This window comes from Lactuca serriola, chromosome 2, assembly GCF_051521515.1.
Source record: "Lactuca serriola cultivar US96UC23 chromosome 2, Lser_US96UC23_V15, whole genome shotgun sequence".
Classification (NCBI taxonomy): domain Eukaryota; kingdom Viridiplantae; phylum Streptophyta; class Magnoliopsida; order Asterales; family Asteraceae; genus Lactuca; species Lactuca serriola.
Window position 1 is genome coordinate 200,404,492 of NC_136409.1, and position 15,819 is coordinate 200,420,310.

General features: G+C 33.5%; 2 protein-coding genes across 5 annotated transcripts; one reads left to right on the plus strand and one right to left on the minus strand.

Annotated features, from left to right (window-relative positions):
* The first annotated feature begins 3,375 nt into the window (after positions 1-3,375).
* On the plus strand, positions 3,376-9,085 carry LOC145088101 (spectrin beta chain, brain). The gene is made up of 16 exons (XM_079026310.1): positions 3,376-3,552; positions 3,871-4,382; positions 4,480-4,711; positions 4,806-5,080; positions 5,152-5,334; positions 5,411-6,187; positions 6,282-6,370; positions 6,439-6,507; positions 6,596-6,684; positions 6,783-6,848; positions 6,937-7,476; positions 7,562-7,636; positions 7,708-7,772; positions 7,868-7,925; positions 8,015-8,279; positions 8,357-9,085. Exons 2-16 carry the CDS (start codon positions 3,928-3,930, stop codon positions 8,782-8,784), a joined length of 3,666 nt encoding a protein of 1,221 aa, XP_078882436.1. The 5' UTR covers positions 3,376-3,552; positions 3,871-3,927; the 3' UTR covers positions 8,785-9,085.
* A 1,429-nt stretch (positions 9,086-10,514) lies between these two features.
* LOC145088102 (uncharacterized) lies at positions 10,515-15,571 on the minus strand. Of its 4 annotated transcripts, XM_079026315.1 has the most exons (10): positions 15,118-15,571; positions 12,613-14,710; positions 12,220-12,520; positions 11,991-12,139; positions 11,823-11,876; positions 11,590-11,749; positions 11,333-11,426; positions 11,169-11,257; positions 10,920-11,073; positions 10,515-10,828 (listed from the first exon to the last, which is right to left on the minus strand). In XM_079026315.1, the coding sequence occupies exon 2, from the start codon at positions 14,588-14,590 to the stop codon at positions 12,938-12,940; it is 1,653 nt and encodes a 550-aa protein (XP_078882441.1). In that variant the 5' UTR covers positions 14,591-14,710; positions 15,118-15,571; the 3' UTR covers positions 10,515-10,828; positions 10,920-11,073; positions 11,169-11,257; positions 11,333-11,426; positions 11,590-11,749; positions 11,823-11,876; positions 11,991-12,139; positions 12,220-12,520; positions 12,613-12,937. The 4 variants fall into 4 exon arrangements, with proteins under 4 accessions (XP_078882441.1, XP_078882439.1, XP_078882438.1 ...); XM_079026313.1 differs by lacking the exon at positions 11,590-11,749 and having other exon boundaries at positions 12,613-14,675; XM_079026312.1 differs by lacking the exon at positions 11,590-11,749 and having other exon boundaries at positions 10,920-11,034.
* Positions 15,572-15,819: the final 248 nt, after the last annotated feature.

Consider the following 15,819-nt stretch of genomic DNA (forward strand, 5'->3'; position numbering starts at 1 on the left):
AAATCTCTTTGTAATACTTGAGACGTTACAAGTTTGTATTAAAACTTTGGTTTTGAGGGATTCGGGAGCGCCTTGCGTTGTGTATGGACTCAAAATGAGGACTGAAAGATTTCTAAAACAAGATTATGTTTTTTATGCAAGAAAATGATTTTATAAAGTGATTTGATAACAAATGGAGGATGCGATGCGTACTGATGTAAATAGTTTGATAAAGACATGTAATAATGTAATCTTAGGGGGGGTCAATTTATGATACACATAACGCAACAAAAATTATGAGGTAAAAGTTGCATTTTGTTTAATTCAACCAAAACATAAATTATTTTTAATTCAACCAAAACATTAATTATCTTTAAGCCAGATATTCATTATCCTTTTCTAAGTATTCAAAAGTACTTTATAAGAAAATAGTTATCAGAGTATAATCTCAAAATCATCATAATGCGAAAACATGGGTGGATGCGCTACGAGCATGCCGGGCCCTTCCCTTACAAACCGAAAGTACTTGAAACCATAACCATAACAACTATAAGCATAAAGCTTAGTGAGTTCCCTAAGATACCACATACCATACATACCATTTGGTCTAGCCCTCACATTGGGCCTAACCCACCATAATTGGCCTATCCCTGCCAAACCAATGGGACTAGCCCGATCATACAAATGCAAAAGTCACAAAGACAGTTAGCACTTACATAACATATAATAAGCCTAACCCTTCCTGATCCATGGACCTAGACCAACATACAAATGGGCCTAGCCAAACATACTAATAAGCCCAACCCAACATACTAATGGGGCTAACCCAACATACCATGCAAAATTCACAAAGCAACTAACATAACATATCCTAGTGGGCCGGCATTGATGCCTTTGACCCATGAGTACAGTGATGAGACTCACCTCAATCCGCTGATAATCAAATAACTGCTCGGGTCGCTGAACTGGATAACCTCGCACCAACTGACAATACATACAACCTTAATTAATAATTAACCTGATAACCCAAAATCCAAGGCCCATTCCATAACCAACTTCCTAAAGGATAAAATACCATTTTACCCTTTTCCTACTTGGCCCAAAACCAAGATCCAATCATTTGCACAAAAAGCCCAAATCCCTAAATGGCAACCCCAAGCCCAATACGGCCCAACTTCCTAATTGGGTTGGGCTTATTAGTATGTTGGGCTAGGCCCATGGATCGGGAAATGCTAGGCCTATTGTATGTTATGTAAGTGCTAACTGTCATTATGACTTTTGCATTTGTATGATCGAGCTAGGCCCATTGGTTTGGCAGGGCTAGGCCAATTATGGTAGGTTGGGCCCAATGTGAGGGCTAGGCCCAATAGTATGTATGGTATGTTTCGGACAGAACCTCCTAATGTTGAACAAATCACTGTTCCCCTTAACAGTTGATCCTATACGTTACTACTATAATTCCGAAGCCCCATAAATTGCCTGACCTCCACACAGGTGGAACCAATCCGAAACATGATCACAAGAGTCTTTTTCTACCATCAAAACTGAAAACATCATTTTGACCTTGAACTCGGGAATAAGGAATATTTTTTCCTTTCCCATTCATTTCTTTCTGTCAATATTTATTTCCCTTTCCTTTATTGAATTTACAAAAAAACTCAAGAATATAAGCAAATGGAGGCTAAAATCATGAGAAACCCTAATAAATAAACGAGAATGGGGAGAGAAAATAAAGAACACCAGGAGCATATGACTATAACTATGGATCAAAGCAAAACCTTAAAATTGATCGTCAAAAAGACCACTACGACAACTAACCATTTTAATATAATATTTTATAAAAATGTAAATTGACATACGTATATCTTAAATAATATATTTTATAAAGTTTTTTTATATAAAAAGATGTAAAAGTTAATAAATCAAAGGGTATTTCACAATATATATATATATATATATATATATATATATATATATATATATATATATATATATATATATATATAAAAGATAAAAGAAATATACTGTGAAATATAGATTTTTGCATGAAAATGATATAGTTTGAAAATAACCATCATTTTACTTTTAAAAAATATGTCTAGGTTTGGAGATTTTTTTTTTTTAGCACTCGATACCATTTGAACTAAGAGATATGCTCGTTCTTCGCCACAAGATGATTTTTTTTTAAATTATTTGTATTATCACATTGACAAAAATAAATCTAGTTTTATAGAATGTTAGTTTGTGAGTATATGAGAAATATGGAAACTATGTTGCTATTTTTTTTTGCATACAAACCCTCATAAAAAGAGGTACGAGATATGTGGTTGAGGTTGTAAATGGCGGAGAACGTAGTGTCGGTTCCGATTTCTATACATCCCGAGTGATGACAATGAAACAACATTTGATTTTAGAAAGACGTAGGTAGATAAGTAGTAAAGCTTGTGTGGTTCATTAGTTGTAGTTGCCAGTAATGTATATATTACCTTGCAAAGGTAAGGTTTTACAAATGAATTGGAAGCAAGTACCTTTCGTTAACATCGACACCTCTAGCCACGTCTCTACATAAAGTTAACATTTATATCCTAAAAAACAAAAACAGAAAAACAATGGAATTGAATGTGTGAATTGTACATAAAATTAACATTAATATCCTAAAAAAACAAAAACAAAAACAAAAAACAATGAAATTGAATGTATGAATACAAAATGTGGCAGTAAACAAACTTTGTTCATCTAATCATCTATTATATTATACATTGCACTTTACAATTAAGGTTTTTTTCATAAGTAACCAATACCATGGTGCGTTAGTAAATAATCTTATAAGGACATATGTAATAATGTAATCTTCAAATCTAAAGCTATAGTTGAATGTTTTGTGAGACACATATGATACATCACACAAAAATACATTAAAAATTATAAGATTGTTCATTATATAACATATACAAGACCATCAACATTGTCTTAAAATTAACAAAAAATTTCACATATATTGTTTAAACATCAACGGATTAAAACAAACTATAATACTGACAATTTAAAAACATCAACTTAAAATTATTATTTTTTACCAAAATCTTTTAGAAATCCATAAGTTTGAGCAAACTATAGTACAAATAAGTATTATCATTTTTGAATTAATAAGTTTACTGGTCAATTTTTGAAAAAAGATTAATCATTTTGGATGTTTTTATCTTTTTTTTCCCCTCAAAGTTAAATGTTTTACCCTTAGAAGTCGTTTTCATTAAGAAAATTTCCCAATAAAAGTGTTTATCATGTAGTATGACGTATTGGCGACTTGGCGTGGCCGTAAAATCGTGAGATTTGAGCCCAATTTAATCGTGTCCGAAGCCCGTTCCGCCGCAATGTAAAACCAGAAAAACAGAAGCCCAGCCCTCTACGATCAGCCGACTTCTGAACGCAAAAAGAACGCGGAGAGAAACCAACACTGGGAAAAGCGACACTGCGAGACATACGGAGACGACGACGACGACGACAACGACCACGACCACCAGCAGCCACCGGATTTTCACAAATTTTCATTCAATGGAATTTTACTAATCAAAGGTATCATTTCCCCTATCCAATTATTCATTTATTCTCTCAATTTGGCTCAAACTTTTCCGAGTAAGAACTAGGGTACAGAATCACCCAATTTCTTGAATTACCAAATGTAGCTCATTTTTGTGGGGTTTTACACCTGTAGCTGTAGGTAGTATATTCTTGGATTATGTACGGATAATTTGAACTTTTTATCAAGGTGCTCCGAGTAGAGCGCTGACTTTTTTTGGTTGGAATTCGTGATGATTACCTTATGCTTGTTAATTTAGCTCGCCTTGCACTTAATCAAGATTCTCATTCGAATGTCATTGGTAATTCATTCAGAATAAATTATTTCAAGGTGTCCTACATATGAGTGGGGTACCTGGAGTGTTTTGAGTCATGGCTGGAAACGCAAGATTTGAATCACCCTCAGCTAGTTCTTCCGAGCCAGGGTTTTCTGGAACTTATTCAAATGGGAAGAGGACTACTCATTCGGTGTCAGGTGGGCCCAATTTGGATAGGTCGGGAAGCTTCAGAGAGGGTGCTGAAAGTCGGCTGTTCAATTCAGGGATTTCTGTCTCACGAGGTGGAAATAATGCAATGATAGCATCAGGACATTTCCCCCCTTTGTCTCAGTGTTTGTCTCTTGACCCAATTCCAATGGGTGATAGGAAGATTGATAGGTCAGTTGAATTAAGAAGAGTCATGGGACTTTTCATTGGAAGCACAAATGAAGATAATAGTTCTTCTGGAGTATCTGGTCCTTCTAACTTAAAGCCTTCACCTCCAGTGGCTGTTGCAGATGATCTGAAACGTTTCAGATCGAGTGTTGCAGATACATGTATCACAGCTAGGTACTTTTTTGTTATTTTCATGACATTAGTATGGATTTTCATTTTTCAGCAAGTGTATTGTTGGTTAATAATATTGTATGATGTAACTTTTTAACAGGGGAAGGGCAAGTAAATTGGATGAACACTTGCATAAGTTGGATAAATATTGTGATGTTGTAATCTCTAAGAAACCACAAAGGAATGAGTTAGTGAATAATGATCAAGCAGGTGGTTTAAACACGAAGATTGGAACTCAAATTTACAGAAACCCAACAGAACTTGTAAATCAAGATCGCCCCAAGAATGTTCTTTTGAACAAGCGTGTCCGCACTTCAGTTGCAGAAACAAGGGTTTGCTTTTAATATGATTTTTTTTTTCAACCTGTTCATCTCTTTATTTGTTGTTATACGTAGACACAAAAGTTAATTTTGAAATGAATTCCAGGAATTCCGAAGTAATGGTCTTAGAAGACAGCCTGTAGCAATGGCTAAAGAAAGAGATTTACTCAAGGACAACAATGGAGAATCTGATATTTTAGAAGAGAAGATTCAGAGGTTGCCTGCAGGAGGTGAAGGGTGGGATAAAAAGATGAAAAGAAAACGTTCAGTTGGGGCAGCTTTTACAAGACCAATGGATAACAATGGAGAGCCTAAAAGAAGTCTTCAAAACAAGGTTGCCAGTGACCCTGGGTTGCAATCAAGTGAAGTGCACCCTTACAGGTACTACAACGGGTTCATCAAAAAACAATAAATTAGGTTTCAATTTGCATAATTAATACTTGTTAAAGCAGATTAGGAGCTTCTAATGGTAGTGGAAACACCCACAAGGTGGATAACAAGTTAGAAGGATCATCTAACAGCTCTCGTGCTCGTTTGTCCCCTAGAAATGAACAGGAGGGGCACGCTGTTCCCAGAGATCTTACTCTTACTGGTGGGCCAAATAAGGAAAGAATTCTCACAAAAGGAAACAATAAGTATGTGTCCACTTGTATAACTTGATGAAATAATCATGCATCTTATTTGTTTTTAACTAATGTATTGTGCTTGCAGGTTAAATACACGTGATGACAGTTATACTCCGTGTGCTAGTCCAGTGACAAAAGGGAAAGCTTCAAGGACTCCACGTAACGGTGCCAGCTCATCACCAAGTACTCCACGTGTATCCGGAACATCAGAAACCTGGGATAACGTGACAGGTGGAAACAAAATCCCTTCAACTGGTGGACCCGGGCCCACCAGGAAACGTGCTATGCCAGCTGGATCATCTCCCTCAATGACTCAGTGGGGTAGTCAGAGGCCACAGAAAATGTCAAGAACAAGGAGAGCGAATCTGGTGTCTCCTGTTTCAAATCAAGAAGAAAAACAACAGTTATCATCTGACAGCTGTTCACATTCTGATATTAGTGTTAGATTGGCATCTGATGGGACAAATGGTACTCTTGTTTCAAAACAATTTAAACCTAAACCAGAGATTGTTCAATCTCCACAACGTATGTCTGAAAGTGAAGAATCTGTTGGTGGTGAAAGCAGATTGAAGGAGAAAGAAAAGGGAAATGGTGATACAGATGCAAATGCAAATGCAAATCCAATTGTAAATGTAAATGTGAATGAAGGTCAGAATGTTGCACCTTCATTACCAGTTGGAGTGAAGGTCAAATCTGTAATTAATGAAGAAAGTAGTGAGGGAGGTGTGAGGAGACAAGGGAGAAGTGGAAGAGGTCCTTTGATTGCTAGGGCTAGCTCTTCAGTGAATGGGGAGAAAATGGATAATTCACCCATGATTAAGCCAATTCAAAGAAATAGGCCTGGTTATGAGAAGAATGGAAGGTATTCAGATTTTAAATTTTATTTATAGTTTTTTTATATAATTGTTATTTTTCTGTTTTACTCATGGAATGAAGAATGATGTCTTTTTTGCCAGTAATAAAGGACGCCCTTTGAAAAAGCTCTCAGATCGCAAGGGCTTTTCACGTCTTGGCCATTTGCAAAACAGTGGTAAAGATTTTACAGGTATAGATACTGCTAATTGCTATCTTTTGTATTTTTTTTTTTTTAAATATTAAATTTTTTGTATATAGTTTCAGGAAAATCTGATGATGATCGTGAAGAACTGTTAGCAGCTGCAAATCATGCTCGCAATGCTAGCTGTAAGATGTTATATTTGTCATCTATTTTTGTTAGATTTAGAAATTTTTTTACATATATATATATATTTTTTTATCATTGATTGTGTAGATTTAGCGTGTTCAAACCCTTTCTGGAAAAAAATGGAACCAATATTTGCTCCTGTTAGCTCAAAAGACAGATTCTACTTATCCATGCAGGTGAGAACTTTTTTTTTTTTTTTTTTTTTTAACAATTTGTCGAAATAATTCATGGATTTTTAACTTTTAAATCACTTGTTGTGATGCTTTTGAATCAGTTAAAATCTGAACAGGATGTTCAGGGAAACTTTCCTCAGTTTCATGGTCGTGAAAATAATATTGTGGTAAGTTTTTAATCCTGGAATCTTGATTCATTCATTTATTAACTATGTTATGTTAATAAATGCAACATATTGTTTTTTGGTGTCCTAGGTGAACTTTCCAAATGAGGAAAGAAACGGGCATGTGAAACACCAGGGGAGTGAGTCTTTTTCTGGGAGACTTGATTCAGAAAAAACATCTAAAGAATTCATTCCATTGTTTCAAAGAGTATTATCAGCACTCATTATAGAAGAGAACATGGATGAACTTGAAGAAGAAGAAGAAAATATAACAACAGTTCAAGATGGTTTTTGTGATTCGGCATATGAAATGGATGATTATGAGCCTAGAAAGAGGGCAAGAAGGGAATTTGAATGTGACACAGTGTTTGGTGTCCATGCTCAAAGTCCTCATTCTGTGAAGGTGTCTTTTTCTATAAGTGGTTGCTCCAACTCCTTTAGAAGCCCTAGCATCAATGATTCCCCATGTGAAGATGTGCATTCAGAAGTTGAGCTTTTAGCTGGGATTTCAAAGGACTTACAGATGGAAAGTTTTAACATTTCTTCATTTGATAATAAGTATGAACAAATGCGTGTAGATGACAGACTTCTTTTAGAGCTTCAGAGCATTGGTCTATACCCCGAGTTAGTGGTAGGCTCACTGTCCCTTGACTCACATTTTGTAAAAAAAATGTCCTTTTTTTTTTTTTTTTCTAAATATTCTTTTTTCTTGACAGCCTAACTTGGATGACAAAGAAGATGAAGCTATCAAACATGAAATTGACCAGCTGAAGATGAGACTTAGACAACAGGTTAGTTTTGCATTTCATTTGACCTAATATGATTAAAGTGTCTGATGTGGTTTTATTTATTTATTATATAGAATGGTAAAAAGAAGGCATGCTTGGAGAAAGTATGTAAAGGCGTTGGAGGCAGCTTTGTAGGGAGGTAAGAAGTTTATATATATTTTAATATCTTAAAAGTCAAATTAGGCCAGAATTTTAAAAGTTTAAAACACCATCATGTTGTTAATTGTTATGCAGAGATCTTGAGCAGGTTGCAATTGATAGATTGGTGGAGCTTGCTCACAGGAAACTTCTGGTAACTTCTTACTATTTAAAAAAAAATAGTTTCTTAATCCCACATTTTATGATATCTAACCAAGTTTTGTTGCATATATATAAAAACAGGCTACTAGAGGAGCTTCAAGAGGTGGGATTCCCAAAGTCCCAAAGCAAGTTGCATTGGCATTTGGAAGGAGGACACTTGCCAGATGTCGTAAATTTGCAAAATCAGGTATAAGCTGCTTCAATGTGCCTACATTGCGAGATGTCCTTTTTGCCCCTCAGGACCATGAGTTGGAGCCTACAGTTTCTGTAGCCACCACCACCACCACCACCACCACCAATTATATCGGATTCCAAAACCCTCATCAAGATCCAAGGCTATCATCTGGTACAAAATCCCTAATAATCCTTTAATAATAACCCATTAAATGTTAATTAATTAATTATGATTATGATTATGATCAGATGAGGCGTTTGCTATAAACGGGCCGATATCAAACAGAGGGAAGAAGAAGGAACTTTTGCTGGATGATGTTGGCACGGTTATTGGAGGGAAGAGATGCGATCAACGGAAGACAAAACCTAAGCCGAAACAAAAGGCGGCTGGAGTCCCAATGTCTGGGAATGGATTTGGAAGGACATTACATCCGGTACAGCCGTCTTCGGTGGTAAATGTTGAGAGAAGAGACATTCGGATGGTGTCGCAAGAAAGCAAGGAGATGATGCCACTTCATGAGTTGGATCCGTTGGATGAGTTAGGTGTGGGGTCGGAGCTTGGTGGGGCCCAGGATTTGAGTTCTTTGTTGAACTTTGATGAAGAGGAATTACAAGATCAGTATACAGCAGGGCTTGATATACCAATGGATGATCTTGCAGAATTGAATATGTTTTGATACATCTTTCATGAAGGGGAGTTTGATGATATATGTATATTGTTGTGGATTATTATACAGGAAAGGTAAGAGTAAGAACAAGAAGAAGAAGAAGAAGAAGAAGAAGAAGAAGAAGAAGATGTCATGTATCAACCCACCCATCATTTGTAATTATGGTCTCTCTCTTTTTTTTTTTTAAATTATTAATTTATGTTTGGGTTTAATGCTTGTTTTAGGAAAAGAACGGAATATGTTGTAGTTGTTGTGGTTGCCTTGTAAAGACAAGGGTATTTATATTCTGAACTGGAAGAGTTGCTGGTTATATATGTAGTGGAATGAATGAATGTGTTGGATTAGTGGATAAATGATAAATGTTTTGTTTTTCTTTCAAACACCCAAAACAAACACATTCATCACACCTATTAACTTACATAAACTTTACTCTTTTTTACCAATATAGGCAATGTACATTACTTTTTACACATAACAACTTACTTATTTTTTTTCCTGTAATAGCAACGTACTTACATTTCATTACCAATAGATGCATCATACTTATACTTTATCCATAAAGAACCTAACATGTTGGGTATTATCAACAAGCAACCAAATAAGTTACTATTATTGTCAATGAAATAAAAGTAGATTGCTAATAAACGTAAGATAATGATTATACATTGCAATAACCAGTAAAAATTAAAATACATACACATCAAGACTATTGAAGTTGTACCTTAATTTGTCAAAGTTAATAGATATTGAAACTATAACATTATACTTTGGATATGCCTTGTTATGTATCGGTAAGGTATACTAATACTGTCATCCAATAACCATGTACACTTCTACAACAACTACCTACAAGCCACCTCCATAGTATATCTTTCCAAACTACATACAAATTAATAACACCATTCAACCAATGTCAAGATTGGAAGATTTGATATTTTCAAACAACATTTTAAATTGAAAAGAAACAAGATCATTATGACTATCTATAGCTTAAAGGCACAAGATCATATAGCGAGTAACATGTGTATTAGGATGCTCTCCCTAATTTGAGATATATTAATGAAGTTGTGATGCTGCGATTTGCAATGCTAGATTTTAGATTGTTGAATTTTCTAAGCCATATAAGACAATAACCTTGATTGTAGAATAAAGACTAAAGAGGTGAGATCGGACAAGTGTAAAATCTTACAATATTAGTCGGGATCCTAAGATCCCAATATCTTGCTCGAGAATCGGATATAGTGTGATTAGGTTCAATTTTTGCTTATAGGATCTTAAGAGATGTTAGGATAAAGTTTGAGAAGTATGATTCAAATTTCAAACACAGTCTCAAATATATGTTTTACAATAATGAATTTATTTCCAACTATAACATGTTATTTCAACTAAGAAACTATTTATAAAATATATTTCTATAAACATTTGCGTTACTCTGTCGAGCCATAGATGACAATTTTTGAGTAATCATTAATTGTTTCATCAAACATACTATACTTTCTTTTGTGAAAGTGAGACTATATGCAATTATGCATTAGTGATTAATCATTGATTTTGTTCCATTAAAACAAATAGTATTTATTATGTATTTTTTTTACCGTGTAATAATGACAATAACGAAATTAGATGTATTTAACAATGATTTATCATTTTATGTAACATGTAACAAAGGAATTATGAAGCTTTTTTGAACTCCAGCCCACAGCCAAAATAAGCAATAAGAAATACTAAAACACAATGTCTAAAAAACAAAATTTAATGTATATATTTCCATTTTTATATTTTTCCTCATATTCTATGAACAATGATTAATTCTCCCACATTTTTTTATCGTAAATTTTGACGAGTAGTTGTAACATTTCAAAATTATACTACCAACAATTAAATATAATTCCAAGATTTCTTTTTCAAGGGCTAATGTTGTTGAGGAGTTTTACAACTCAAAATTGAAGCCTCAAGCACACTTATATGGCAATGATGTCATTATACCACTCCCAAAGCTCATGGTACAACCCTTGCTCACAGCCACCATACATTGAAGATCCCTCTCCTGCACCTGCAAAAACCCATCTCATAAGTCATTAAATTCATTATCTTTTTTGCAAAATCTAACTCAACGTACAAACTACATATAAACAATGTACAACCTTCTCTGCATGCTCAAAGATTGCAGAAAATCGAGCGTTTTCAATATCAATTCCAACTGCTATATCAGATTCCACGAAGTCAATCCCTACATCGTGAAATTACCAAGTCACCAGCCTGCGGAATTTCAATAAATTGCTTTAATTTTGGGTTGACCTATGTTGAAAAAAGTAGAAATATTAATGAATTATAGATCTTGATTTCATGAGGAAAACAAACTCAATTAATTCACAAAAACTAAAAAAACTGACCTGAAAATCCAAAATCTGGGGTGTTCCATTTCTGCTGCAAGTGATAAACATCTAACAACTAGCAAGTGCATCATTCAAGGATTGTGCTTCTGTTTTATTAAACAATATTATATAAAAATTAAATTGGGATATTAAATTAAATATTTATAATAAATGTAACTTACAGGTAATTGATTCATAGACAACAAGAAAGCTGTCCAAGCAGTTTACAAAAAAAAGATATGCACATAATGGTCCCAAGTTGAATTGAGCATGAACCTGAGTCAAGAAAAGACAAAATATATAAAATCATGATTCAAGGATTCCAAAATTAATTCTGAAAAAGTGGTACTGCTTTTGTGGAAAAAATAAATAAATCTAAGCAAGAACAAATTAAACCTAAATTAACCAAAAAAACTCTTGAAACAAAGGTCAAACAAACCTTTGAAATTCAATCAACAATACCCACAACATTGTTCAGTTTCTTTCACAATCAACAATGCCAAACACTCGACATTTTGCAAAGGAAAATCAAGAACAAAGTGCTCTGTTTCATGTTTCTTAATCAAACTTTGATTCTGTTCTTCATATGGATTAAAGTTCTGACCAAATGTTACAGTTAATATGAATATCGAGCTAAATAAATTGTTTGTTAGAATAAAGTTTAAAACTTACAATCCGTCATTGCACGCCACAAAACATAATCACATAGCAAGTTCCCTCTGTTTCCTAGAAGAATTGAAAACAACAAAAGCAAAAAAATCAGATGTAATCAGAGTTTCATTTTGTTGCATAAAGTGGGAAATAGCAAAACTTAATTTGCATTTAACCCCAAATACTGACCTTATCGATTGAGCCTCTAGTAAAGAAGCTAATATGCAGATGCAGATGCACAAAACTCCAATACTGGATTCATAATGTTCTCTAGAATGTTCAATTAACTCTTTGGCTATATCAGGCCCATGAAATGAAGCTAGTGAATATCAACAAGCCTGTAACAATCGTAAAGCAAAAGATTAATATCATAAACAATGCTATTAAAAAAAATCAGAAAATAAAACCAAGCAATTACCTGGTAAAGAAGATGGGATAAGAATCAGGTTTTTGTGAGATAATATCCAAACAAGGGCTGCTATCTCTGTAACTCATAAACCCGATTCATTCCAAAAACCAAGAATTTATTCAAAACAATTAACTAATGTTAAGCCATTTGAAAGAATCTTGTGTTGTTGCTCTAATTCTTTCCATATTTGTATTTTAAGAGACTATATTCTGATAAACTGTGTCATTAGCATCAACAGCATGTTATGTTACACAACAAAGCTTCAGATTTCAGAGAACTCAACACCATCTTCATAACATCTGTAAACAAACTGAAACCACAAACTTAATATTAAACTCTGAAACATGTAGAAAAACAGTGTGCACTAATAATAATAATAATAATACCAATACCAAAACTCACCTTTCTATGCACTTTCAAGGACCAAACTTTGTTGCTGCTGAAAGAAATATTAAACAACAAACTGCCAAAAAAATAAACTATAAAAGAATACTTGTAGGAGCTTTTCTAGATGCAAAATCACTAATAAAATTATCAAGATCCATATTGTCCAACGTATCTCTCTCCAGACATAACATTGCCAAACCATCCGACTTTTCTTCTGAGATTGATGAACTCAAATAGTCTTTTAATAATTTCAATTTTGAATTTTTTTTCTCTGCTGATGCTACAGTGATAGGTAAAGTCAGCATGATTCGGTATGCAATGGCAACATTTGGATAGCAATCTATGCATTAACATGTTCCAATATTTCAACTGCTGACATCATTTTATTTGGCAAAGTCATCTGTAACACTTGTAATTCAGTAAACAGTTCATCTATAGCCACATCACATGCTGTCTTATGGGAAAAAGTAGTTGCAAAATTAACACAACAGTTTTTAAGTTCAGTATCATCTAAAGACTTCAACTTTTCTGAATCATGTAAAAATCCAAAAATACTTTTGAATGTTTTTAATTGATCGAATCTATCATTCAATGAAGCAATTGCAATATCCACAAGATACATAAAGTATTCGACTCTAAAAGACTCTTCAGTTGTTGATTGTATTTCATCTTCATTATCAAACGTAGGTTCTACATCCATATCACATGCAATTGCTTTAGCCATATTCATACTAGAGACATATCCTGTATTTTTATATTTCTCAAAGTATATCATCACACTTTTTATTAGATTAATGATAGCATCTATGCACATAGTTTTGGATTGCAACTTTTTACTCACCATATTAATAGCAAATAATATATCATACCAAATAATCAAACTAAGTAAAAATTCAAAACTCTCTATATCACTAACCAAACTTTCAGCTTCACTCTTTGACTTTGCATCATCACATGATTTGCATAATTCTATCAAAGCTAACCTTATTTGAGGAGCATGAAACCTAATAGCTTTGACAATCTTTCTTCTACTCTCACAACGAGTTTTGGATAATGATTTCATAGTTAAATTTGGAACATTATCAAGTAATATTTTACATCTTTTAGAAGAACTTAAAAATAATTCAAATATGCGTTGCAATACTCCAAAAAGTGAAACGGCTTTATCACAAGAATGAGCCAAATCACTAATAGTAAGGTTAAGACTACGAGAAGCACATGCCATAGAAAATGATCTAGGATTAATTTCATGAAATTGTTTTTGAACTCCTTGATGTTTTTCTTTAATATTCGAGTCTATATCATAACCCCTTAAATCATCAACATTAAGATCAAGCAATTTAAACACATCTAACAATTCATTAAAAAGTCCAACACCAGATGTATCGCCCACCTTTAAAAATTCTATAAAGTATTCAACAATTTTTACTTTTTTAGTAGACATGTTCACACATCGAACAACTAGAGCCATTTGTTCTGGATGAATTACATTTGGGGTACAATCAAGTATTATAGAAAAATATTTTGCTTTCTTAATAATCTTAGTTATAGAAGTTTTCACCTTGTGGGACAAAAAAGAAATTACTTCATCCTGAATTTTATGACCAATATAGTGATGATGAGTTTCATGATTTCCTATACGCCCAACATGATATTGCATTACAACATCAAAATCTGTCATCATTTCAATTAACCCTAAAAAATTACCATTATTATCTTCATAAAGTTTCTCGCTAGATCCTGTTAAAGATAAATTGTATTTACACAAATATTTCACTACGGAAATTATTCTTATTATAACTTCTCTCCAACGCTCTTTCTCGTGTATAATTTTTCGTTGTAAATCTTTATCATTTTCATTTAAAACGCTAGAATAACCTGCTATTTTCATAGATTTATCCACAGATCCTTCTTGAGATTGTTTTTGTTGCTCAGTTTTTTGTCTTTTTTTGCCTTTTTGGCTTTCACATATGTCTTTATTAGGAAACATCATAAGAACAGTGATAATACAAGAAACTAGATAAGGAACGAAAGCACCTGTCAGAGATCTTATTCCTTTTTCTGTTTTTCCCTTGAACCTTGCAAGAATAACAGTCGTTTTTCTCAGTATTTCCTACACAGAAAAATAAAAAACATATATTACATATACCTCTAACCTCCTACAGACATACTATATAGATTGGAACACATAAACACCAAACCATAATAGAAAAATAGAAAATACAATGGCTAGATGCCTGGAGCCCTGGACATAAAATCAAAGGCAAAGGCAAAGGCAAACGTGACTATCTGACTATCTAGATACCAAGTGACAAACATTGAACCGTTTATGAAAGTACACTAAAAGAAACTAAACTCGTCTGGAAGCTACTGATAAACTGATAATAACAATAAAACAATAACATACAACGTTAATGTGGCCTAAGTCCTGATTCATAACAAAAGAATATAAAAATTTCGGATAAAAAATGTATTAATGATTAATGAAGTTTATTGCCTAATTTAATCATTTAATGTTACCTATAGTTCAATGGGATAAACTCGAAGAAGCAACGTAAGCAGTAAAGCAGATTGCGATGAGAGAGAGAGGGCAATTTGCGATGGTATCTCTCAACTGCGAAAGGGGAGCGATTGATGAACAGAACGTACAACACTCAACAGCAACAGCAGTGGAAGTGGAATCGTGTTCTTGCGATTTGCGAATCTTTTGTAACTTGGCGATAACGGTCGAAATTGGGAGAGACCGTTGAATACTTGAATCGTCTCAGCTTATCTTCGTTATGGGCTTTGACGTTTTTTCATGTTTAATTAAATGCTTTTTGAAAATTCAAACAATGGAGTAGGAGCTGCGAGTTCAACCACCTACTAATCTTCAATTTAACAAGAAAGAAGCCTCCACCTGCACATTTCCTTACAATATATTACTACATCCGTAGCTATAGGATTTTAGATGAAGGTTTTTATTTCATCACTATTTTCTTTCTTCATGAACCTTAACAATCAATTTTAAAACTGTAGATGGAAATAAAGAACATATTGTCTTTTTTTTTTTTTTTTTTTTTAAATCCATATAAATCCTTGATGAATACAACAAATCAAATTCTAATAAATAAATGAATAAGTTTATTTTTTAATTGACAATTGTCGTAATATTAGAAATCCTTATTAATATTATATGTTACCTATCATGCCACATGTCAACTTATTAATTCTTTATTTTTA